Source organism: Neopelma chrysocephalum, unplaced genomic scaffold, assembly GCF_003984885.1.
Source record: "Neopelma chrysocephalum unplaced genomic scaffold, ASM398488v2 Primary Assembly neopelma1_82, whole genome shotgun sequence".
Classification (NCBI taxonomy): Eukaryota; Metazoa; Chordata; class Aves; order Passeriformes; family Pipridae; genus Neopelma; species Neopelma chrysocephalum.
In genome coordinates this window covers 2,935,200-2,953,611 of record NW_020897744.1, presented here as the reverse complement: position 1 = coordinate 2,953,611, position 18,412 = coordinate 2,935,200, and the positions used below count along the sequence as shown (strand labels likewise).

The following is an 18,412-nucleotide window of genomic DNA, read 5'->3' as shown; positions in this document are numbered from 1 at the left end:
GTCCTTGGTTCCACACAATCGAGTTATGAAATTAAATTGATTTCTTCTACCCAGTTATCATCAGTGTTTACAAGTGCTCTGGTGTATTTTCTCCTGTGGCTGGGGAAGGAGGCACTGGCAGATGCTGGTACAGCTGGTGCTGCTGAACAGCAGTTTGGAAACGGGGGTTAAGAGGGTTGGGGGGACAAGGAACGTTTTCCATCTGACACAGAGCTGACCCTTGGAGGCTCAGACACTCCAGTGGCTGCCACAGGAGCTCCGACAGTTGGACACTTCATCCGGGTATCCTGTGAGAGGTGAACACGTCCTTGTCCTGGATCTGCAGCCAGGTGTGTACAGCACTGGTGTACAGGATGATTTTTGGCTGTCTGAGACGCTGCCAGCTGTGCTACCTCCTGCCTTCCACAGGCCTCGGGCAGGAGGAGGCATTGACTGTGATTATTAGTCATTAATTCAGGGCTGTCTTGGACGTCTTTGAAGACATGAAGTTCAGGAAACTATTTAGTTTTACCCTCCTAAAGTACCAACTCCTGGCAGAGCCTGGCTCTGTCCCTCCACCCATCCCTGCACCATCCGTGTGCTTCCCTGGATTCGCTCCGGTGTGTTACAGCTCCCAGGGAAAATATTTCACATTATCCTCCTGTGAACATCATAATCATCACCCTACTAATTATAATACCATTATATTAATATTACTGTTATTACTGATAATTATAATGATAAATATTAATGACGGTTATGATGACGGTTTCTTCTGTTATGCCCTTTGCTTTAAGCGTTTAACCCCGAACCCTTCAAGGTATTGGGCACCTTTAGAAAACTATTAAACAAAAGAAAAAATGTTTTAGATAGTTTTTATTGGAAGTTTTTTATTGGAAAAGGGGGTGAGGAGCGGCTGGAGAAGGCGAGGAGTGTCGTGAGGGAGGGAGGAGCGGGGCTGCACCGGCCTGAGGGGACAAGGCGATGAACCCCGACAAGGTTCGGCGGAGCCGCTGCCGGGGCCTGTTCCTGCTCGGTGCCTCTCTCGAGCCCATTCCCGGTGGAGCCCATTCTCGATGGAGCCATTCCCGAGCCCGTTCCCGGACGGAGCCGCTGCCGGGGCCCCGCCCGCCGCCGGCTCCTCCCGCGCTGCCGGCGCCGCCGCAATCTTGTCCCCCCCGCGCCACCGTCGGCCCGCCCGGCGGGTGAGGGGTCACGGCTGCGGCCCCGGAAGCGGCGGCGGGGGCGGACCCGGCCGTGTGTCTGTCCCGGGCTCCGTGTGTCTGTCCCGGGCTCTGCCCGGGGAGCGGCCTCTCCCCCCCGGCCGGGCAGGACGATGGTGCAGAGCCCGCCCGCTCGGCAGCGCCGCCGCCTCTGAGCCCCGCCCGGCCCGGGGCGCCGGTAAGGAGGGGACGGGGGCGGCCCCGCGGCCTGGCGGGGGTGGGTGGGGGGGCCCGGGGGTCCCGCCGGTGTCGGGAGCGGGCTCTGGGCCGGGCGGGTTGGTTTCGCTGTGGTTTGGCTCAGCCTCGTGGATTTTAGCCTTGGTTTGTCTTTATTATTTAAATTATTATCATTAATTATTTTTAAACGGGGTCCGTTAGCTTGAACTTTGTATGTGTGGCGTCGTACCAGAAAAAAAAAAAAAAGGCAAAAAAAGAGTAATTTCAGTAGCGCTGTATTTCCGTTTCAAAATAGCTTCTCAATAGTGATTCCTGCATTTAGGGCTTTTTTTGTTTGGTTGCGCTTTTTTTTTTTGTTTTAATTTTTTTTCTATTCGCTACGTACCCGTATTTCATCCTCTTTTACTCTTTCGGGGTTTAACTTGACTAATGATCTCATGACGTCTTTAATAATAAAATTTCTGGTGCATCATGCCTAGGAACATGGCTGCTACATCCCCCCTGTTAAATTCAAACTATGTATCGGAATCGCGGGTGTGGACACGCCGGGAAAGGTTGCAGAGAACAGATTACAGAACAGCTGGGTGTTGGGTTTTTTTTTTTTCCCTCCTTTTCCCTTTGTTTGCTGTTTAAGAGTTTGTCTTCTCTGGGGAAATTTATTGGCGGTGTAATTTGCCCTGTTAGACAAACCTGGAGCGTAGATAGGGATTCATTAAGGATTGCTCTCCACATCCTCGTCGAACTTCCATGAACTTTTTGCGATTGGAAGGAGAACCCGTCGTGGAAGCAGAGACCCTCTCACGGCCGGGCCTGCTGTGGTTAAATCATTACTGCGTTTTTATAAAGGCTGAGTTCCAGGAGATAACGCACTAATCCTTGTGCTTTTAGGCTGCACATACAAAATGTTTCGACTTTCATCCGGTGAGTTGCTGCCGCTTCCATCCCCCTCAGGTCCCTGGGAATCAGCCGGTGGCTGCAATCCAGCTCCTGGTCAGCAGGTGTGCCCAGGACAGGGATAACTTTTGTAGGCAGACTGAGTAGAGATCGTATTGAATTGCGAGATAATATTGAATTGTGCCTGCGGGACTGAATGATGCTCCCTGACCCCAGATTTAGTCGCATCGGAGAGGATTAAGCCCTTGGTAGCTTTGTTACCTCCCGCGATTTGAGGAGTGGCTCGGGGCCGGTGGAATGCGATTCTTCTCTTCCACTTGAAAGACAAGAACTTGAAATGCCGCCTGATAAGACAAAATAGTCACTGTGCTCTGTGAGCACCGAGGAGCATCCGAGGGCACGAACAAACAGACCTTGGTGCCCTTTGTGTGAGCCGGATGCGCCCGGAGAGACAGGGGAGAGGGAGCCTGGCACATCCAGCCCCCTGTGTGCAGCTCCCCCCGACCTGATCCTGCCGATCTGTCACCTGTGATCATCTCATTTTTTATTAAATAGCATAGGAGGTTTTGCAGAAATGAAGCTGTTTTATCAAATGAGCCCTGAACTGAGTATTAATGAAACTCGCTGGTGTCAGAAGTTTGTTGCTTTTCCCAAATCTGCCCTTGCCAAAAGCAAGTATGTGTGGGAGTTTATTTTCTCTTTGAGAAGACCGTCCTGACCTGTGAATAAAGCTGGTTCTCAGGACTCAGAACTCCCAAGTTTTGTTTTGGAAGAAAACTGGTGTATGTCCTGGCATGTTGTATTTTGTTAGTTATCTGTAAAATGGAGACTGAACTCACCTACGGGAGTTTGGGCTGAGCAAAATAAAGTCCTGTTTCCTTTGACCTGTGGGGGTGAAGTAATAATATTACTGATGTGACATGATAATATTACTGCCATAGCCTTGATATTTCAGCTGTTGCCCAGGTCCCTTATTTCACTTGGTTTTGCTGCTGTTTCTATTTTCATAAGTGGCTACTGGCTGTTTTCCTGCTTGTCTCACACAGCCAGAATTACCTTCTTTCTACACCCAGAACTCTTTATTTTGCCATTCCCCAAAGCTGCCATTTCCTCCACTTGTCAGTCATTTTCTGCTTGGAATTCAAGCTGTGTATCTCTCTGCATCCTTGTCTCCTTACAGTTCTCATTACAGGCTGAAGAGCCTTTTTCTAGCATTTCTCTGCACTTTCACTGCTGAATTTGGTACCACGTTCCTTAACGGGTGGCTTTAAAGAAGTCAACAATTAACCTTATTAAACTGGTCACTCAACCAGTTTCTGATTATTAAACTGTTCGTGAGAATTTACATATTTCTTGATTAAAGCTGACCTGTATTTGTTTGGCCATTGTCAGTACAGTATACACAGAATTTGATTTCTCATGGGTCTTTAAAGATCCTATAAAACAGCATAATTTTACTTTTACCTTCCTCTCCCAGGTTCTCTTGCTAAGCAGCAGTAACCTGAATAGCATTTTTAATACGACTTCAAAGCCCTTCAGTCTATTATTGTATGTTTTATTGTAGTCTGTATTATTTAGATTATGGTAAGTCATGTTGTAAGTCATGACTGGCTTGTAAAAGTTGGAAGGTTTAAAAAAAATGCCCATATACTCTCCTATATGGAAGTGTCCTCATTCCCATGGCACAGGCTTGCTTGCCCTTTTCAAGTCTGGCACCAAAATGTGTATTTTCAATCAGAGGTAAGGTTCATTTTGATTTTACAGCTGGCTATGTTTTAAATTGTGGTTTTCACTTTTAACAAAAGTCAGAATTCAGGGTTCATTGGACCAGTGAAAAAAGGCTTCCTCACATTATTTCTATTTCCTAACTTATAACTTCCTAACTTGTAACCCTTTGCTGATACTTCTTTTTTTTTTTTAAACTCCTAGCATTTTAAAAAAAATATTTGGAGGTGTTTGGATTTGTCTGTTTCTGCATCAGTTTTTCTTCAAGTGGGAAATGAAAATCAGCTTTGCTGTCCCAGGAGCATCAGCTGGCACAGAGTTCAGGTGCTTGTGGTAAATCCACCACAGACATTTTGAGCTCCAACACGTATTTTTTGGGAGGGGCTGTCATACACAGACTGAGTAATGGGTGCTCCACATATTTTCCATTTGATTTTTTAAGTCATCTGCCTTTTATAGTAACTTTTCTGTCTTTATAGAGAGTTAAAGTCAGAAACATGGGTGTTTGAAATTCAGTATCAATTTGGTCTTTAAAATTTGCTATAACTGACCAAATTGCTTCCTTGGCTTTGTTTTATGGGCAGAACTGAAACATTTGCTGTTCATGGAGCTCTTGGGGACATTGAAATGCTTAATTATGCTTTGAAAAGGGTTTTGAGGGCTGGAGAGAAACGTTTCATGCAAGTATGAAGCATTTTGCTTCATTCTGTTCTTGCGAGTCCCCAGGCTCTCAGGCTTTTGTTAATAATCCGCTTCCATTATCAGAATAACAGCAGGAAGGAATGTCCTTTTCAACAGGTGCCATTCTCACTCTTGTTCTGCCCTGTGCAGTGTCCTCTGCCTGTGCTCTTTGCATATGCAAAGGGCCAGGCCATTTTCCTGCCACAGTTTCTGCTTCCAGGCTGTAGGGAAATGTGGGGAGTTTTATCAGTAAACATATTTGTAGAATAAAATAGCTCAGAAAACTGATAAGCCACTGTCTGGTTTGAGCCAATCTTCTGTTATCTCCCACTCAGGAGCTTTCTCCTGGAGCAGTCCTGGGGGAGGAGATGAGATGTGTTTGTGCACATCTGGCTGCAGATCTTTTGGTTGTGTTCGGTTGCAGTGGATTCAAGAATCCAAGGTGATGTTTTCAGCAAGTTTCACCCTCCTCCACACATCCCAGTCACTTCTCTTCCTCTGTGTTGTGGAGAAGTCCAGTGGCATTTACAGGGAGGTTGTTTACTTTGGTGTAATTTTTTAGCACTGAAGGACAGGAGAAGGAGAAGAGGCTCAGCTGGACAGAGGTAGTGCTCTGCTTTGGAGGATGAATTCCTCCTTCCTGCCTGCCCTTCTGCTGCTGACAGAGGTTTTAGGCTGTACAGTTTCATCCCACATGGTCCTTATTTGCTTTCTAAAAGGATTTCCCCACAGATATCAGCATGGTAAAGTAAATCTTGCACTTGGCCTTGTTGGACCTCATGAGCCCCACCTCTCCAGATCCCTCTGGATGGGATCCCTTCCCTCCACACGGCTTGGTGTCATTGCCAGGCTTGCTGAGGGTGCCTTTGATCCCATGTCCATGTCATTTGTTTATCCCAGCTCCAACCCCAGCTTCCCAGCTCACACACCTGGGATCTGTTCTGCTTCACTCTTTTAGTTTTTTTGATGTTGGATACCAAGTTCGGTTTGAAGAGAAGAAAACAAAATTAAAGGTAATTTTGGTACCTGCTGCTGTTTACTGCTCTGAAATGAGTGGCACTTTAATTTGAGATGAACAGCACTGCTTTGTTTGCACGTTATTTAGGGATGGTTTGCTAAGAAAATCACCCTTGGATTGATTTGTGTTAGTAAATATTTTTCTGGCAGCAACATTATTTTCATTCAAAGTGGTTAACCCTGATGTGACCCATTTCCTAACCCCATTGTACTGCTGGTAATGGGGCATCTTTGAAAACATAATTGATTTATAAATAAACTGAGCTGCACAGCTCAGATTAAACTCTGTTCTGTGCAGTGAGATGTTCAGACTTGGAAAACATATGAGGTCTTCATGGGGCAGTGCTGCATGTGCCCTTCCCTTCCACCCACAGTTTTCTTCCTTAAGATATTTCAGTGGTGGTTTTGTATTTAAACCCCTCCTCTAGACTGAATATCTTATATGCACAACAAGAATGGGAATTATTTATAAGGAAATTCCATCATCTTAAGCTTTCTAGTGGGAAGATGGTACTTGACATTATGGCAAGATACAGGTAAAAAATGTCAAACAATTTTTAGCTCTTTAAAATTCATGTTTGGGTGGGTTTTTTCCTTTTGGCAACTGCAATTTTGCTTTTAATATCTGCTTTAGTACGGCATACATTTTTTTATTGTTGTTAGGAATTCAGTTCCTTTGATATTAAGCTCTGAAATGGGAATTTAATACTTCAGCTGTGACTCATTTCATTGACTTTTTGGTCTTTGCAACAGACTTCAAGATTTTCCTTAGTTGTAATTTATTCTCGAAAAACTCATCTGTCTGTTTCAGCAGTTTCCTTTTTTCATATATAAATAAGGAGGAATTACAAATGTTATTCCTTTGAGGTTGCTGTCTGTGATCTTGAGCTGTACCGGAGGGAAATTCCCCGAATTGCAGAATACGTGACTATTTTCTTGCTTTTTAGAGAGCTGCCCAAATCTCTGTTTCCCTGGGACTCTGGTAGATTAACTGTTGTATTTCCATCCTTTTCCATTTGTATCTCTTCACCTGTATAACAGAATTTCCAGGCTTTGTGGGGCTTGATTTAAGAGCACAACATCTCCGGGGCTTGTCCAGGGTTTCTCAGTGAGTTCCATCAGCTGTAACTCTGCTTTTGGTCCCGATGAACACCTTTCACTACCCAGCAATTACTTTGGAGCTGGTGGCCAATGTTCCAGGCTGGCAGTTTTCATTCTTCCCGTTGTACTTGAGCTACTTGTGCAGTAAAAATCTCCCCAGTCAGCCTAACAAGTATTAAAAGGCTTAGCCAGAGTGGAGAGAGGCAGCAGAGTCATTAGAGCCATTCACTAAATTATTTATTTGGCTAAAAAGTGAAATCTGATCTTGCTTGCCTGACCTGCCAGGAGGTAATAGCATTGGGTTTCTTTTTTTTTAACTGTGTGAAGAAGAAATAAAAGTCTAAATCATATTCCTTAAGTTATTCATTTACACAGAGGAGGGAGTTAGTTACAACTGGAGCTGGTAAAAGAATTGTGTTTGTGTTGTGATTCTCACGGGTCCTTAGAGAAAGGAGGAGGTTAAGAAAGCCCTAAAATCTAGTGGGAATATACATTTAGACATACCTGCAGTGATCTGGTTCACGAATTCTTTAATAATTAATGTTATTTAAGTACTTTGATAAAAAATCAGTAGTTCTTCGGGCAGCAGCGTGGAAACATTTGTCATTCTGGTTTGCACCAGCCATATCCAATTGCTATTTTCATGTCAGCTCTAGTATTGAAATCCACAGTTGTTCCCTTTTCTCTCACAAATGCTCAAAAGGCATATTAGGCCTCGGAAATTGAGGCTTATAGCATTTTCTAATTGCTTTCAAAGCCGTTGAGTTATGGGAGCATATTAAGCAACTGGCACTTAAAAGCCGGTGATCTCTTACATAAAAATATTAGCCCAAATATTTTTCTGCGTGTGCTTTTCAGCACATCCCGTTTTATGGCTGAACTTAGGCCCTGTGGTAAACAAACATGCTAATGGAGCTGTTGGAAGCCCCTTTAAAAAGGACTCACAGCCCTGTATATGCTGTGAGTGACACTCAGCTCTGATTAAATGCTGCAATAAACCCTGCATCTGTGGTATTTTCAAAAGGAAATTCAGAAGGGAGCACTGAATACAACTCTGCTTTTGGTTTATCTTTTGATCTTTTTCCATCTCAACATGTGTCTCCAATGTTTCTAGATGGAGTGTTTGGGATTTTTAACTAGGGCTCATTTAAGAAATTTGCTGCCAGGGACAAGACAGGCAGAACGTGCGGGAGGGCGGATCGTCCCCAGCATGATCCCTGCCAGCACCAGCTCTCCCTTCCCCTCTCATTCCTGCCTTCTCACACCTTCACTGGCCTCTTTGGCCGTGGCACAGCTGGTCTGAGACAAAGAGAGGAGTTCTGGTAAGGTGCACATTTATCATCACCTTTTCTTTCCTCTCTCCTTCCCCTCCTTCCCCTGCACTGTGCTCTCACTCTGAGACACACGTTATTTTTGGAGAGGTGTTTGCAGCACCCGGTTGTTCTTGCTGATAAAAACTTGCTGGCTTTCCTGGTCTTTGCAGAGTGGATGAAAATGGGTTGATGGTGCAAAATGGTAAACCCAGGACGTGGTCTTGTGCTCTGCAGAGCACTGTCTCAGCAGGTTTCACCCAGGAGAGCAAGTAGGTGTGTGGGGAGAGTCAGCAGGCACAACTCAGTGTTGTGTTATTGTTGCAGGACCTCGGGGCTCTTCTCTGTGAGCTGAATTTTTCCCTCTCTCTGGGGCAGTTTTGCAGGTTTTGTCAGTATTTCTTCTGTTAATAATAATGGGAGCATTTCTGCCAGTAAAACCCTGGGTATACACAAGGAAGTTGTGATCATTGTATACTGAAGGATCTGAAAAAGGCTTTGTTTCAATGCTTGTCCTTTACCCTTCTTTTGTTTTCTTTTAAATCAATAGATCAGATCAAAGATCACTCCCTCCCTTGCCCTGTTTCTCAAAACCTGTCCCTCTCATCCTCAGCCCTGCTACACCTGGATTCTAAATGACAACTGTGTGCTTTTAATAAGAGTGGGTGAGGATCACCCAGACCTGCAGGGAGCAGAGTCTCTGACTTAATTAAATGTTACCAGACGTCTGTGGATGCTCAAACATTAACTCTACAAGTGTGGAATTCTCTAAGATGCTGGTCCTGAAGTTGGCCTTTCCCTATGAATTTTGGAGATTGGTAGGAACAGTTACTGCCTTTCTAGTTCAGTTGGGGTTAAAAGCCTTTTCAGCCAGGATTTTAGGTATGACATAGATAAGAGGTTGGCTTGAGGTAACTCCTTGCAGACTTTCTCAAGTAGATGTCACAAGACTGCCCTTTAACACTGGACTGTTTGCTTTTCCTTTTGAGTGGAGATGGGGAAGCTGATACAATAAAGTTAATTTGGGTCTTTCTGCTCTGTAAGTGAAAATTCAGGAGTGGAATCAGACAAAATATTATATTCTGGACAAAAATTAATGATTCAGTACCTTTCCTCAGCATGTGTAAGTCTGTCTTTGCTTCCAGACTCTAGCAAAAGTTCTAGATCCTGCAAGAATCAAATAAAGAGTCTTCCAGCCTCCACCCTAGTGCAGTTCTTAGGTGTTTCTGACCTCAGGATTCTTGATGCAGAAGCCTAAAATGCTTCTCAGACCCTGTTTTGAAGGTAGAGGCATTTGGGGCTAAGGATGGTGTAAAGAGGGATCCTTAAGGCTCCAGCCTCAGTTTTGAAAGGATGTACAAGGTTTGACTTGTGGGCTGTGTTACAACTCTGTCCACCCTGTAATTTGGTGAATCCAAACATTACTGGAATTCAAGTGTAGCAGTGTAGATCCTGCCTCAGTGTGTGGGGAAAGGAAAGATCTGGGTTTTTTTCTTATCAGTGATACTGGGCTGTGCTAGAAGATCTCATTTCTTAAAATCTGTTCCCAGCTGGCAGTTTCAGGTGCTGGGAAGGTGATGTCGAGCATGTTTTGATTTATGCTGTATTTAAGGCTCACAGTCTGTGTTCAGTGAACAGTGCAGTCGTATAATTGAATCTCACTTCGGTGTATGATTCCATTTCTTGTTGTCAAACCTTTGTCTGGTGTGATCTGCCAGCCCCTCCACACTGTAGCACACAGCCCAGTCACTCTGTTGTAATATTCTCTCTTTTCAGGTGAACAATCAGAATAATGTTCTACATAAACCTGTTGGAGAACCTGAAGGTTTACATCAGCAGCCGACCTCCGCTCGTGGTCTTTATGATCAGTGTCAGTGCTATGGCAATAGCTTTCCTGACACTGGGTTATTTCTTCAAAATCAAGGAGATCAAGTCACCAGAAATGACAGAGGTAGGTACAAAAAGTTCCTGAGCTAAGCAGTGGGAAATGCTAATTTGAAAAACATACCTGAAGCTAATGAGTTTTTTTTTTCCCACCCTCAGAACTCTGTCTTGTGTTGTGATTTAGGGATGTTCAGTGCCCCCACTGAGTGTTCCCTGCTTCTCCTCTCCAGCTGGAAGCACAAAAGGCAAAGATCACAGGTTGAGATAAGAACAGTTTACTGGAAACAGCAATGACATAGCAAAACAAACAGTAACAGCAACAATATTAATGACAAAAGGTGTAAGAAAAGAAATTATTTACATGGAGTAACATTCCCAAGAATAGACAACACTGGACAGCTCCCTCCACCGTGTTTTCTCAGCTGGAAGGAACACTCTTTCCCCCACCAATGATGTGAGGTGGTATAGCATAACTCAGCTCCTGCAAAAAATTAACCCTGTCCTGGCCAGAATCAGAACATTATGGGAGAGCACAGAGTCTTGGGGGAGATTGTCTTCATTTATACTTGCCTCTCATTTCATAGGGGAGAGGCTGTTGGTGTCAATGTTTGGCAGTCTTGTTTTATTTCAAGGTTGAGCCCAAATCATCTGTCATGGATCTTCCCTACTGTGTCTAGAAACCTTCTGGTTTCTTGCTCTGTTGGGCCAGCTGGCTGTTTTGGGGAACCCTTACCTAGCAGGACTGTTCTGTAATGAGGGAAACCCCACCATAAATGGCTCCTATCCCAGGCATGGTGGGAACAGACCGAGTTAGGATGTTCCCTTTGTAGTTCAGAGGATGCTGTGCTGAGCTGTGGTCAGGCAGTGGCTGGGATTGAACACATCTGACTTCTGTAAACAACTTGCCCCGTTGTTGAGACAGCCCTGGTGGTGTTTGTGCTCGCTTTGTGAGCCGTGTAATTTTTGTTAAATGGCTTGGAACGTGGGCAGGATGGTGCCTCTCAAGGCGTGCACAGCTCCCCAGAGGTGGCTAATCTGGTTGAAATCTCTGTGTTTGTTTTAAGGACTGGAATACTTTCCTCCTGAGGTTTAATGATTTGGACTTCTGTATATCTGAGAATGAAACCTTGAAGCATCTCATCAATGATACCACAACTCCAGAGAGCACCGTGACCAGTGGACAGGCGAGATCTTCCACACAGTCCCCACAGACTCTGGAGGACTCTGGTCCAATAAACATCTCAGTTACCATCACACTGACCCTGGACCCACTCAGACCATTTGGAGGATATTCTCGCAATGTCACACATCTGAGCTCCACAATTTTTGGGCACCAAATTGGACTTTCAGGTATGCAAGACTGGACCTTTAAAAATTCAGTTTACAGCTGGCTCTTAGAGGTTTTTTCATTTCAAGAGGGATTGGCTTCAAGCTGAAAGAAAGCAGGTTTAGATGGGATATTAGGGAAGAAATTCTTCCCTGTGAGGCTGGTGAGGCCCTGGCACAGGTTGCCCAGAGAAGCTGTGGCTGCCCCATCCCTGGAAGTGTCCAAGGCCAGGTTGGACAGGGCTTGGAGCAGCCTGGGATAGTGGAAGGTTCCCTGCCCATGGCAGGGGGGTGGAATGAATTGAACTTTCCCTTCCAACCCAAACCATTCTGTGATTTAAATGCTTCTATCATTTGAATGCTAACTGTATAATCAAATAAAAGTTCACCAGCTAATTATTGGTATGTAAATCTTTTGTGTACAACAGAGACGTGTTTCCAGATTTGTTGTGAGTATATTCCTGTGTAGAGCCCTTTACTTGATTGTTAGAAGAACTTTTCCCTGCATTCAGAGTGGCAAAGAACCTGCAGGTGTACCCAGATTAGACTTTGCAGTTTTAAATGATTAACCTAATGACAATGGAAGGTAATTTTTAAACCAACAGAATTCCAAACAGCAAAAGCTTGTAAAGTAACTGTCTTCAGATCTGTCTTGATACATCTTCAGGTCCTTAACTGACATTTTAAAGCAGTGACAAATATACATTAGAGAGCAAGTATCATGTTGTCTAAAAAAATGTGGTTTATCTAAAATACAAATGTGAATAAGCTTTAATATCACAAACAGCAACAGATAAGATGATTACAGTGGTGGGGAATGACCAATCTGCTGTGTGGCTGCCTACCAGTAAGTTTTGACAGGAGTTTTTAGAAAATTAATAGAAATTGATAATAGAACCTCGCTGAATTTTAGCTTTTAGCCAGGGTTGCATTTTACAATAATCCCTGAAGGAGTCTTGAACCTGAGAGACCTGTGGAGAGACATTGCCCATAGCTGCAAATCTATATTATTGTGTTTCCTGTTGTTATTTTGTTACTGCTTTAAGAGCTATCAAAGGCAAATTCCATTTCCAGCAGCCTGGATTTATTTTCAGTCTGAATATATCCACGTGGAGTTATTGTACCTGACTTTATCTGCAGTCCAGTGTCTGCTGGTACCACAGATATCTCCAGTTTGGAAAGTGAGCATCAGAAAAAACAAATGTGGAAGGAAGTTTTTAAGAGGACAAAGGCTAAAGATCTAAAGATTTTACTTTCTAATAAAGTTCTCTGAACATGGAGGAGTTCACTTATAAATAGTTTTTAATTTCTGAAAGGAGCTTAGTGACCCCAGTTCTTCTGGGGCGGGAGAGATTAGAAAAACCAGCAGCTGGGGTTTTTGTAGTTTGTTTTGGTTTTTAACTTTGTTTTTGCTCTCTTTGTTGCTAGTAAAGATCCGGGATGGCTTCAAAGGTACAGATTCAGGGTGGTGGTTGCTGCCTTAATGGTTTGTGTGTTGTCCTTATCCTGGCGATTGTTGCTCAGATACTTTTGTGAACGAAAACCAGCTTTCCTTCTCTCTTTCTCAAAGGCAGAGAATCCCATGAGGAAATAAATATTACATTCACCCTGCCAGCTGCCTGGAATTCAGATGACTGTGTTCTTCATGGCCACTGCGAGCAGGTCGTGTTCACAACCTGCATGACTGTGACAGCAGCCAGCAATGTATTTCCTGTCACAGTGTAAGTGCTTTTTAAACACTCCTTCCTAGTCTGGTTCCTGGCTGATTAATTCCTCAGCTGGTTCTCTGAGGATGTTAGTTCCTGCTGAACATTCCTGTTGACCATGGAAATTATGTACCTTCCCTCCTTCCCCCACAGTAAAACATTTGTCTTGGAACTTCTGCTGTCTTTTAGCAGCACTAGATTTTTCTGAGGGTGTTTTAAACCATAGCATGTTTTTTAAACATGCCTTTCAACATGCTACCTAAACTTCACTAGGAGCAAAACAATCCGTGGAGATTTAAGAAAGATACCCCATAATTTAGTGTCACTGCCTTGGGTGAGAGATAAGATTTGACCCTAAGGTTCTTATCCTCTTCCCTGCTGAGAAATCAGCAAAATGCTGTTGTGCTGCCATGCCCCTGCCCCAGCAGGTACAGACCTTCCATAAAATAGTTTCCCTTTGTCTTGTCTGGATTCCCTGACATGATTCAACCCAACCTGGAGAACCACCAGATAGATTAACATGTGTGAAGCCTTATGAAACCCAGTGTTTTCCCAATTAAGCTGTGGGATGTTGACTTACTGGAACAACATGCAGTTAAATTCTAATCTTAGTATGGGAATGCTATGGTTTTTATAGACCCTTTTGGTTAAGCTTTGGGTTTTGTTGTTGTTTTGGAAGGTCCAAACTAAAACTGGGTTTTGAGAAGGCAGTAAAAGTTGTCCTTACTGAACATGGAGAATGTGCTCAGGGTGCTAATTATTTCTGTTTTTTCTGCAGTCAGCCACCACATTGTGTTCCTGAAACATACAGCAACGCTACCCTGTGGTACAAGATCTTCACCACAGCAAGGGACTCTAACACAAAATATGCACAAGATTATAACCCTTTCTGGTGTTACAAAGGAGCAATCGGAAAAGTGTATCATGCTTTAAATCCCAAACTAACTGTTATAGTTCCAGATGTAAGTGCTGGGGTGTTTCTGTGTGTTATTTTGGATAATTGCTTAACTCTGTTTTAATTGAATGTGGTTCTGTTCACGTCCTAAAATAGGCATGTTCAGTGCTGGTTTATTATGTAGGGCTGAGACAGAGCTGGGAATGCTCTGTCCCCAGTAATGGTCTTCATGTAATCTCCATGTGCCTCACGGCTCTTAATAACAAACATTTATATTTTGAAATCATTTAAAAGCCTCTGCCAGTACTTGGTAAAAGATCTACAACACAGGTTTTTAACACAAAGAACATTTTGGCTCTTTGTGCCACAATTAGGAATCGCTTTCATTACTACGTAAAGGGGGGAAACTTGATTCATGAAGTAATTTCTGTGTTGATCTGATAATTATTGCTTTAATATAAAATGCCAACCATTGGTGCTCTGTCAGTAAATGGCTTTAATTCTCTGTGCAGGATGATCGCTCCCTAATAAACCTGCATCTCATGCACACCAGTTACTTCCTTTTTGTGATGGTGATTACAATGTTCTGCTATGCAGTTATTAAAGGCAGACCAAGCAAACTGAGGCAAAGCAATACAGAATTCTGCTCTGAAAAGGTGAGTCTGTGTGGTAACATAATATTGACTCTGATAATAAGACACAGAAAATGTTTTTTACACAGGACAGGCTGGTTTTTCTTATCTCTGGAAATGTAGATTTAATTGCCTTCCAAAGAGACATGGGTGTTTCATTGTGGACAGTATAGGTGGGTGCTACAAAAGGCATATATGTGCTTTGTACATCCTAAGAATTAGATTTGTGTCCCACAGAAGTGGATTATTGCAGCTCAGTAAGTGCAGGACTGCAGCTCTTCTGCCATAATTCTGATGTTACTTGAACTGTTTTGTGTGAAGCACTGAATAGATGGCATTGAGTAGTTCTATTTATCTTTTATCACAACAGGCTGAAAGCTTTGACTAAAACATGATACATAATTCTAATGGTTGTTAATCAGAATTAAATTAAAAACTATAAGAAAGCTATTGAAGCAGTCATTGTTCAGTAGTGCATTGGAGGATTTGCACTTTGCTTGAAGGATTAAATATTAAATTTATTAACTTGTGAAGTAGAAAGCCGTTGTTGACACCTTTTGATCTTAATGATGTTTTGTAGAATAAGCTGGTTTGGTTTTTTGGGTTTGAATGGTTTGAATTTTTTATTTTATTGATTATGCTGAGTACAAAACACCTTCAGACTTACTTTGATTTCCTTTCCAAGTTAGACTTCCCAAGGCTCTTTGAAAAGGCAAGCACAGATATGCCAGCTGCACAGAGATAAGTAATATCACTGTAACGGGATTAAGAACTTGCCTTTAATTAAATGTTTTCTTTCTCTTTTGTTTAGGTTGCTTTGTCAGAAGCATAATCCATCCTCTCCTTTTACCGAGAATGACTGAGAACCGTAATCATTGCCTGCTGAACCCAGAATGGGTCTTGACACTCTGTGAATACATTATCTTGCAATGTTGGTTTATTCCAACCAAAGACATTTCAAGTGCCTGTAATTGATTTGTACATATTTATAAAAGTATATTCAGAATAGGTCAGATGATGCACTTGTTCCGCATCGTAGTGCGGCCGGAAACCTTCAGTCTTTCCCTGTGGACATAGCGGAATGTTTGTGTAGATATGTTTAGTGATATGGCTACTTATAGTCAGAGCAAGATATTTTTGTCTAGCTGCATCTGGGCAGGTTAAGATGCCTTTGCAAGTGTCTCCAACAAACCAAGAGATCTTTGGTTTTTTTTGCCCAATATGTACAGTGTGTTTGAAACAGTATGCACCTTTGATATAATACTGCATTTCCAAAGCCACCAATCCACTACATGAATTAAGTGTGTATTTGTGTGGCCTAATACTTTCTTCCATTTGCTCCTTGCTTGCAAGAAAAGATATCAACATTTTAGATTTTTTTTTCTTTTTTTTTTTTTTGAAAAAAAAAAGAAACACGTATTCACATTTTAATAGTGCTGTATTTAGGACAAACTTGTGCTTTTATTCATAGTAAAAAAATTAAGAAGTGAAGTCCCATTTTAAAATGTTTCTTACTGAAAAGTACTGATTGATTTTTTTTTTTAATTTATTTTTGGAGGTTTTTTTTGTTTTTTCATTTGGCTTGCTGAATGCCAGAGAACCAGTCAGCACAGAGACTATCTGGAAAACTTTCCACTTGGCCTCCCATCCGCAGCCCTCAAGCCAGGATTGTGTGTCTCTGCTGCAGAGCAGCTTTCTGTAAACTTCTTTTTTTTTTTTTTTTCTAGAAAGTGAAACTTAATAAAAAGATGTATTGTATTAACAGTCTGTCGGGGCTCTGCACAGCCTTGGGCAAGTGCAAATAATGAAAGGAAAAGAAATCCCATAGTCTGTTACAGAGCTTCACTTTGGGACTCTCCATCCATCTCCGAAGGGCAGCTAAAATGACCCTTTGATTCGCTTTGTCCCATTCCCATTTAATGCTGTCCACTCAGGGGAAAATGACAAGAAGAGTAGGGCTGTTGTGATTAAGGTCAAAGAAACCACACAGTCAAACACTTTCTGTTCTCTGTGTCCATTCTTAAATCCGAGGTTTTATTCTGTGCATTTCTTCCCTTTCCCATTCTGCCTTTTGCTGTTTTTCTTTCTGGCTCCTTATTGAGTAGCCTCCTTGATTTCAGGAGTCAGGGTCTTCCTGCAGACATTTCCACCACAGCTTTTAAAATCTCACTGGTTGCCTTAATTGACCTCTCATCTTGTCTCTCAGCTTTCTCATCAGTGTAACAGGTCTGCATTCATACCCACAGGCTTTTTTTCCCTCCTCCTTTTGCTCTAAACTACACAAAAGAAAAAAGCCAACTCAGAATCTCATAGTCTCAGCTATGCTGGCATAAAATTCTCAGTTTGTTACCTACAGACACCATTGATTGGTATCCACTGGGCTGTGTGTGTGGGACTTCAGTAACTTCATGAGTCTTAAGAGTGTTTGAAGCGAAAGAGTCACCGTTTTCTTCAGAACATGTTTCCTTATAGAGTTTCAGTTACTTAAGTGGTATTAACTAACACATTTTCTCCAGGGATGTTAAGGCAGAGCTTTAGACATGGCCTAGTTTGAAGTCTAGGGATAAAACGAAGCTTCCAGTTTTCTCCTGATGCTGCTATGGGCTAATGCTGCTTCCCTGAAACGAGGCAGAGGAGTCAAACAGGTAGACAGCTTCTCCTGAAAACAGTTCCTAATTCACCCATGCCCAGCCTTCTGTGTTAATACTGACTTTGAGAGTTGCCTACAAGGGTGGCTTGATCTGGGGACCAAAGGCAGGAACAGGAAATGGATTTGGGGGTGGGGGGGAGGTATTTCTGGAAATACCTAGAAAACACCCAGTGCAATGTGACTCCTTTAGAAAAGCAAAGCCAAATCCTTTCCCTTTCACAAAATTAAGAATCAAAACTCCAAACGTCCAAAGTGGAATTTGGTCTGCTGAGGAAAACAGATTAAGTTTTTTAATCTGGCTTTGCTAGTTGACAATTAAAGGAGCCTCCTCGAAAACTTCTCACCCACTGTATTGAAGCCCCCAGAAGTACTAAGATTGTGACCCACAAATGCAAAAGGGAAGATGTTAGAGAGTTGTATTTTTGGCCTTAGTTTATCCCTTTGCACCCCTGTATTGCAGCAGAGAGGTGAGAGTGTCCCACCAGGTGGACGTGCTGTAATACTGAGGAATATTGGATTGTTCCTAGGCGCGGTGTACAAAGTTAAATGCAGCCAAACAGAAGAGTTAAAACTTAATATTAAAGTTCAGATCATATTGATCTTTCCTTTTTTTGTTTTCTTTTTTCTTTTTAACTATGACTTGAATCAGTTTTGATTCTATTTGTACGTGTTTTCTTGTTCTTAGAAAGCTGCCATTTTCTTTTGCGTTTTCTTTGGCATTACATAGAAAATCTGAGCCTTGGTTTCAACCCTCTGCAGGTGATTGTAGGGTTAAGATGGCTGTTTTGTTTTGTTTTGTTCTTACATTTCACTTGTCTTGTTGCATGATGGTTAATAGCTGATTTGGAAATGACATTTCTCTCCTAGATTAATTTTGTGTTTGTAAGATGTGCATATTGCTTTGCAGAATAAAAACTATGAAGTTTATTCCGTTGTCTTTATTTCCACAGCCCCGTTGCTGCAGAGGTTTCAAAGATCACCTACATTATTTGGGCCACTGGAGGAAATTAGTAGTGAAAATCTGCAGTAGAGTGGAATTTCAAAACCCTTGTGTACCTAAGGTGGAGTGAGCACCTTATGTAGAGTTGTTTTCTTCATGTTTTATGGTGTAGGGAATGTAGCCTGATGCCCATCACACAGACTTTGTGTCCTAGACCCACCTCTCCTCTTGCTATTCCTTGGTGATGATTGTTTCTTCCACTGCCTTCTCTC

General features: G+C 42.6%; 1 protein-coding gene across 2 annotated transcripts; it reads left to right on the top strand.

The window, feature by feature from the left end:
* The first annotated feature begins 155 nt into the window (after positions 1–155).
* TMEM248 (transmembrane protein 248) lies at positions 156–18,127 on the top strand. Of its 2 annotated transcripts, none has more exons than XM_027690891.1 (7): positions 156–329; positions 9,884–10,058; positions 11,056–11,341; positions 12,888–13,038; positions 13,802–13,985; positions 14,431–14,574; positions 15,362–18,127. In XM_027690891.1, the coding sequence occupies exons 2-7, from the start codon at positions 9,900–9,902 to the stop codon at positions 15,380–15,382; spliced, it is 945 nt and encodes a 314-aa protein (XP_027546692.1). In that variant the 5' UTR covers positions 156–329; positions 9,884–9,899; the 3' UTR covers positions 15,383–18,127. The 2 variants fall into 2 exon arrangements, with proteins under 2 accessions (XP_027546692.1, XP_027546693.1); XM_027690892.1 differs by lacking the exon at positions 156–329 and adding an exon at positions 1,251–1,380.
* The last annotated feature ends 285 nt before the right edge of the window (positions 18,128–18,412 follow it).

Coding starts and splice junctions, on each gene's coding strand:
- TMEM248 (XM_027690891.1), top strand. CDS start 9,900: ATGTTCTACATAAACCTGTTGGAGAACCTGAAGGTTTACATCAGCAGC. Junction 10,059..11,055: donor AGTCACCAGAAATGACAGAG/GTAGGTACAAAA, acceptor GTTTGTTTTAAG/GACTGGAATACTTTCCTCCT. Junction 13,039..13,801: donor AATGTATTTCCTGTCACAGT/GTAAGTGCTTTT, acceptor TTTTTTCTGCAG/TCAGCCACCACATTGTGTTC.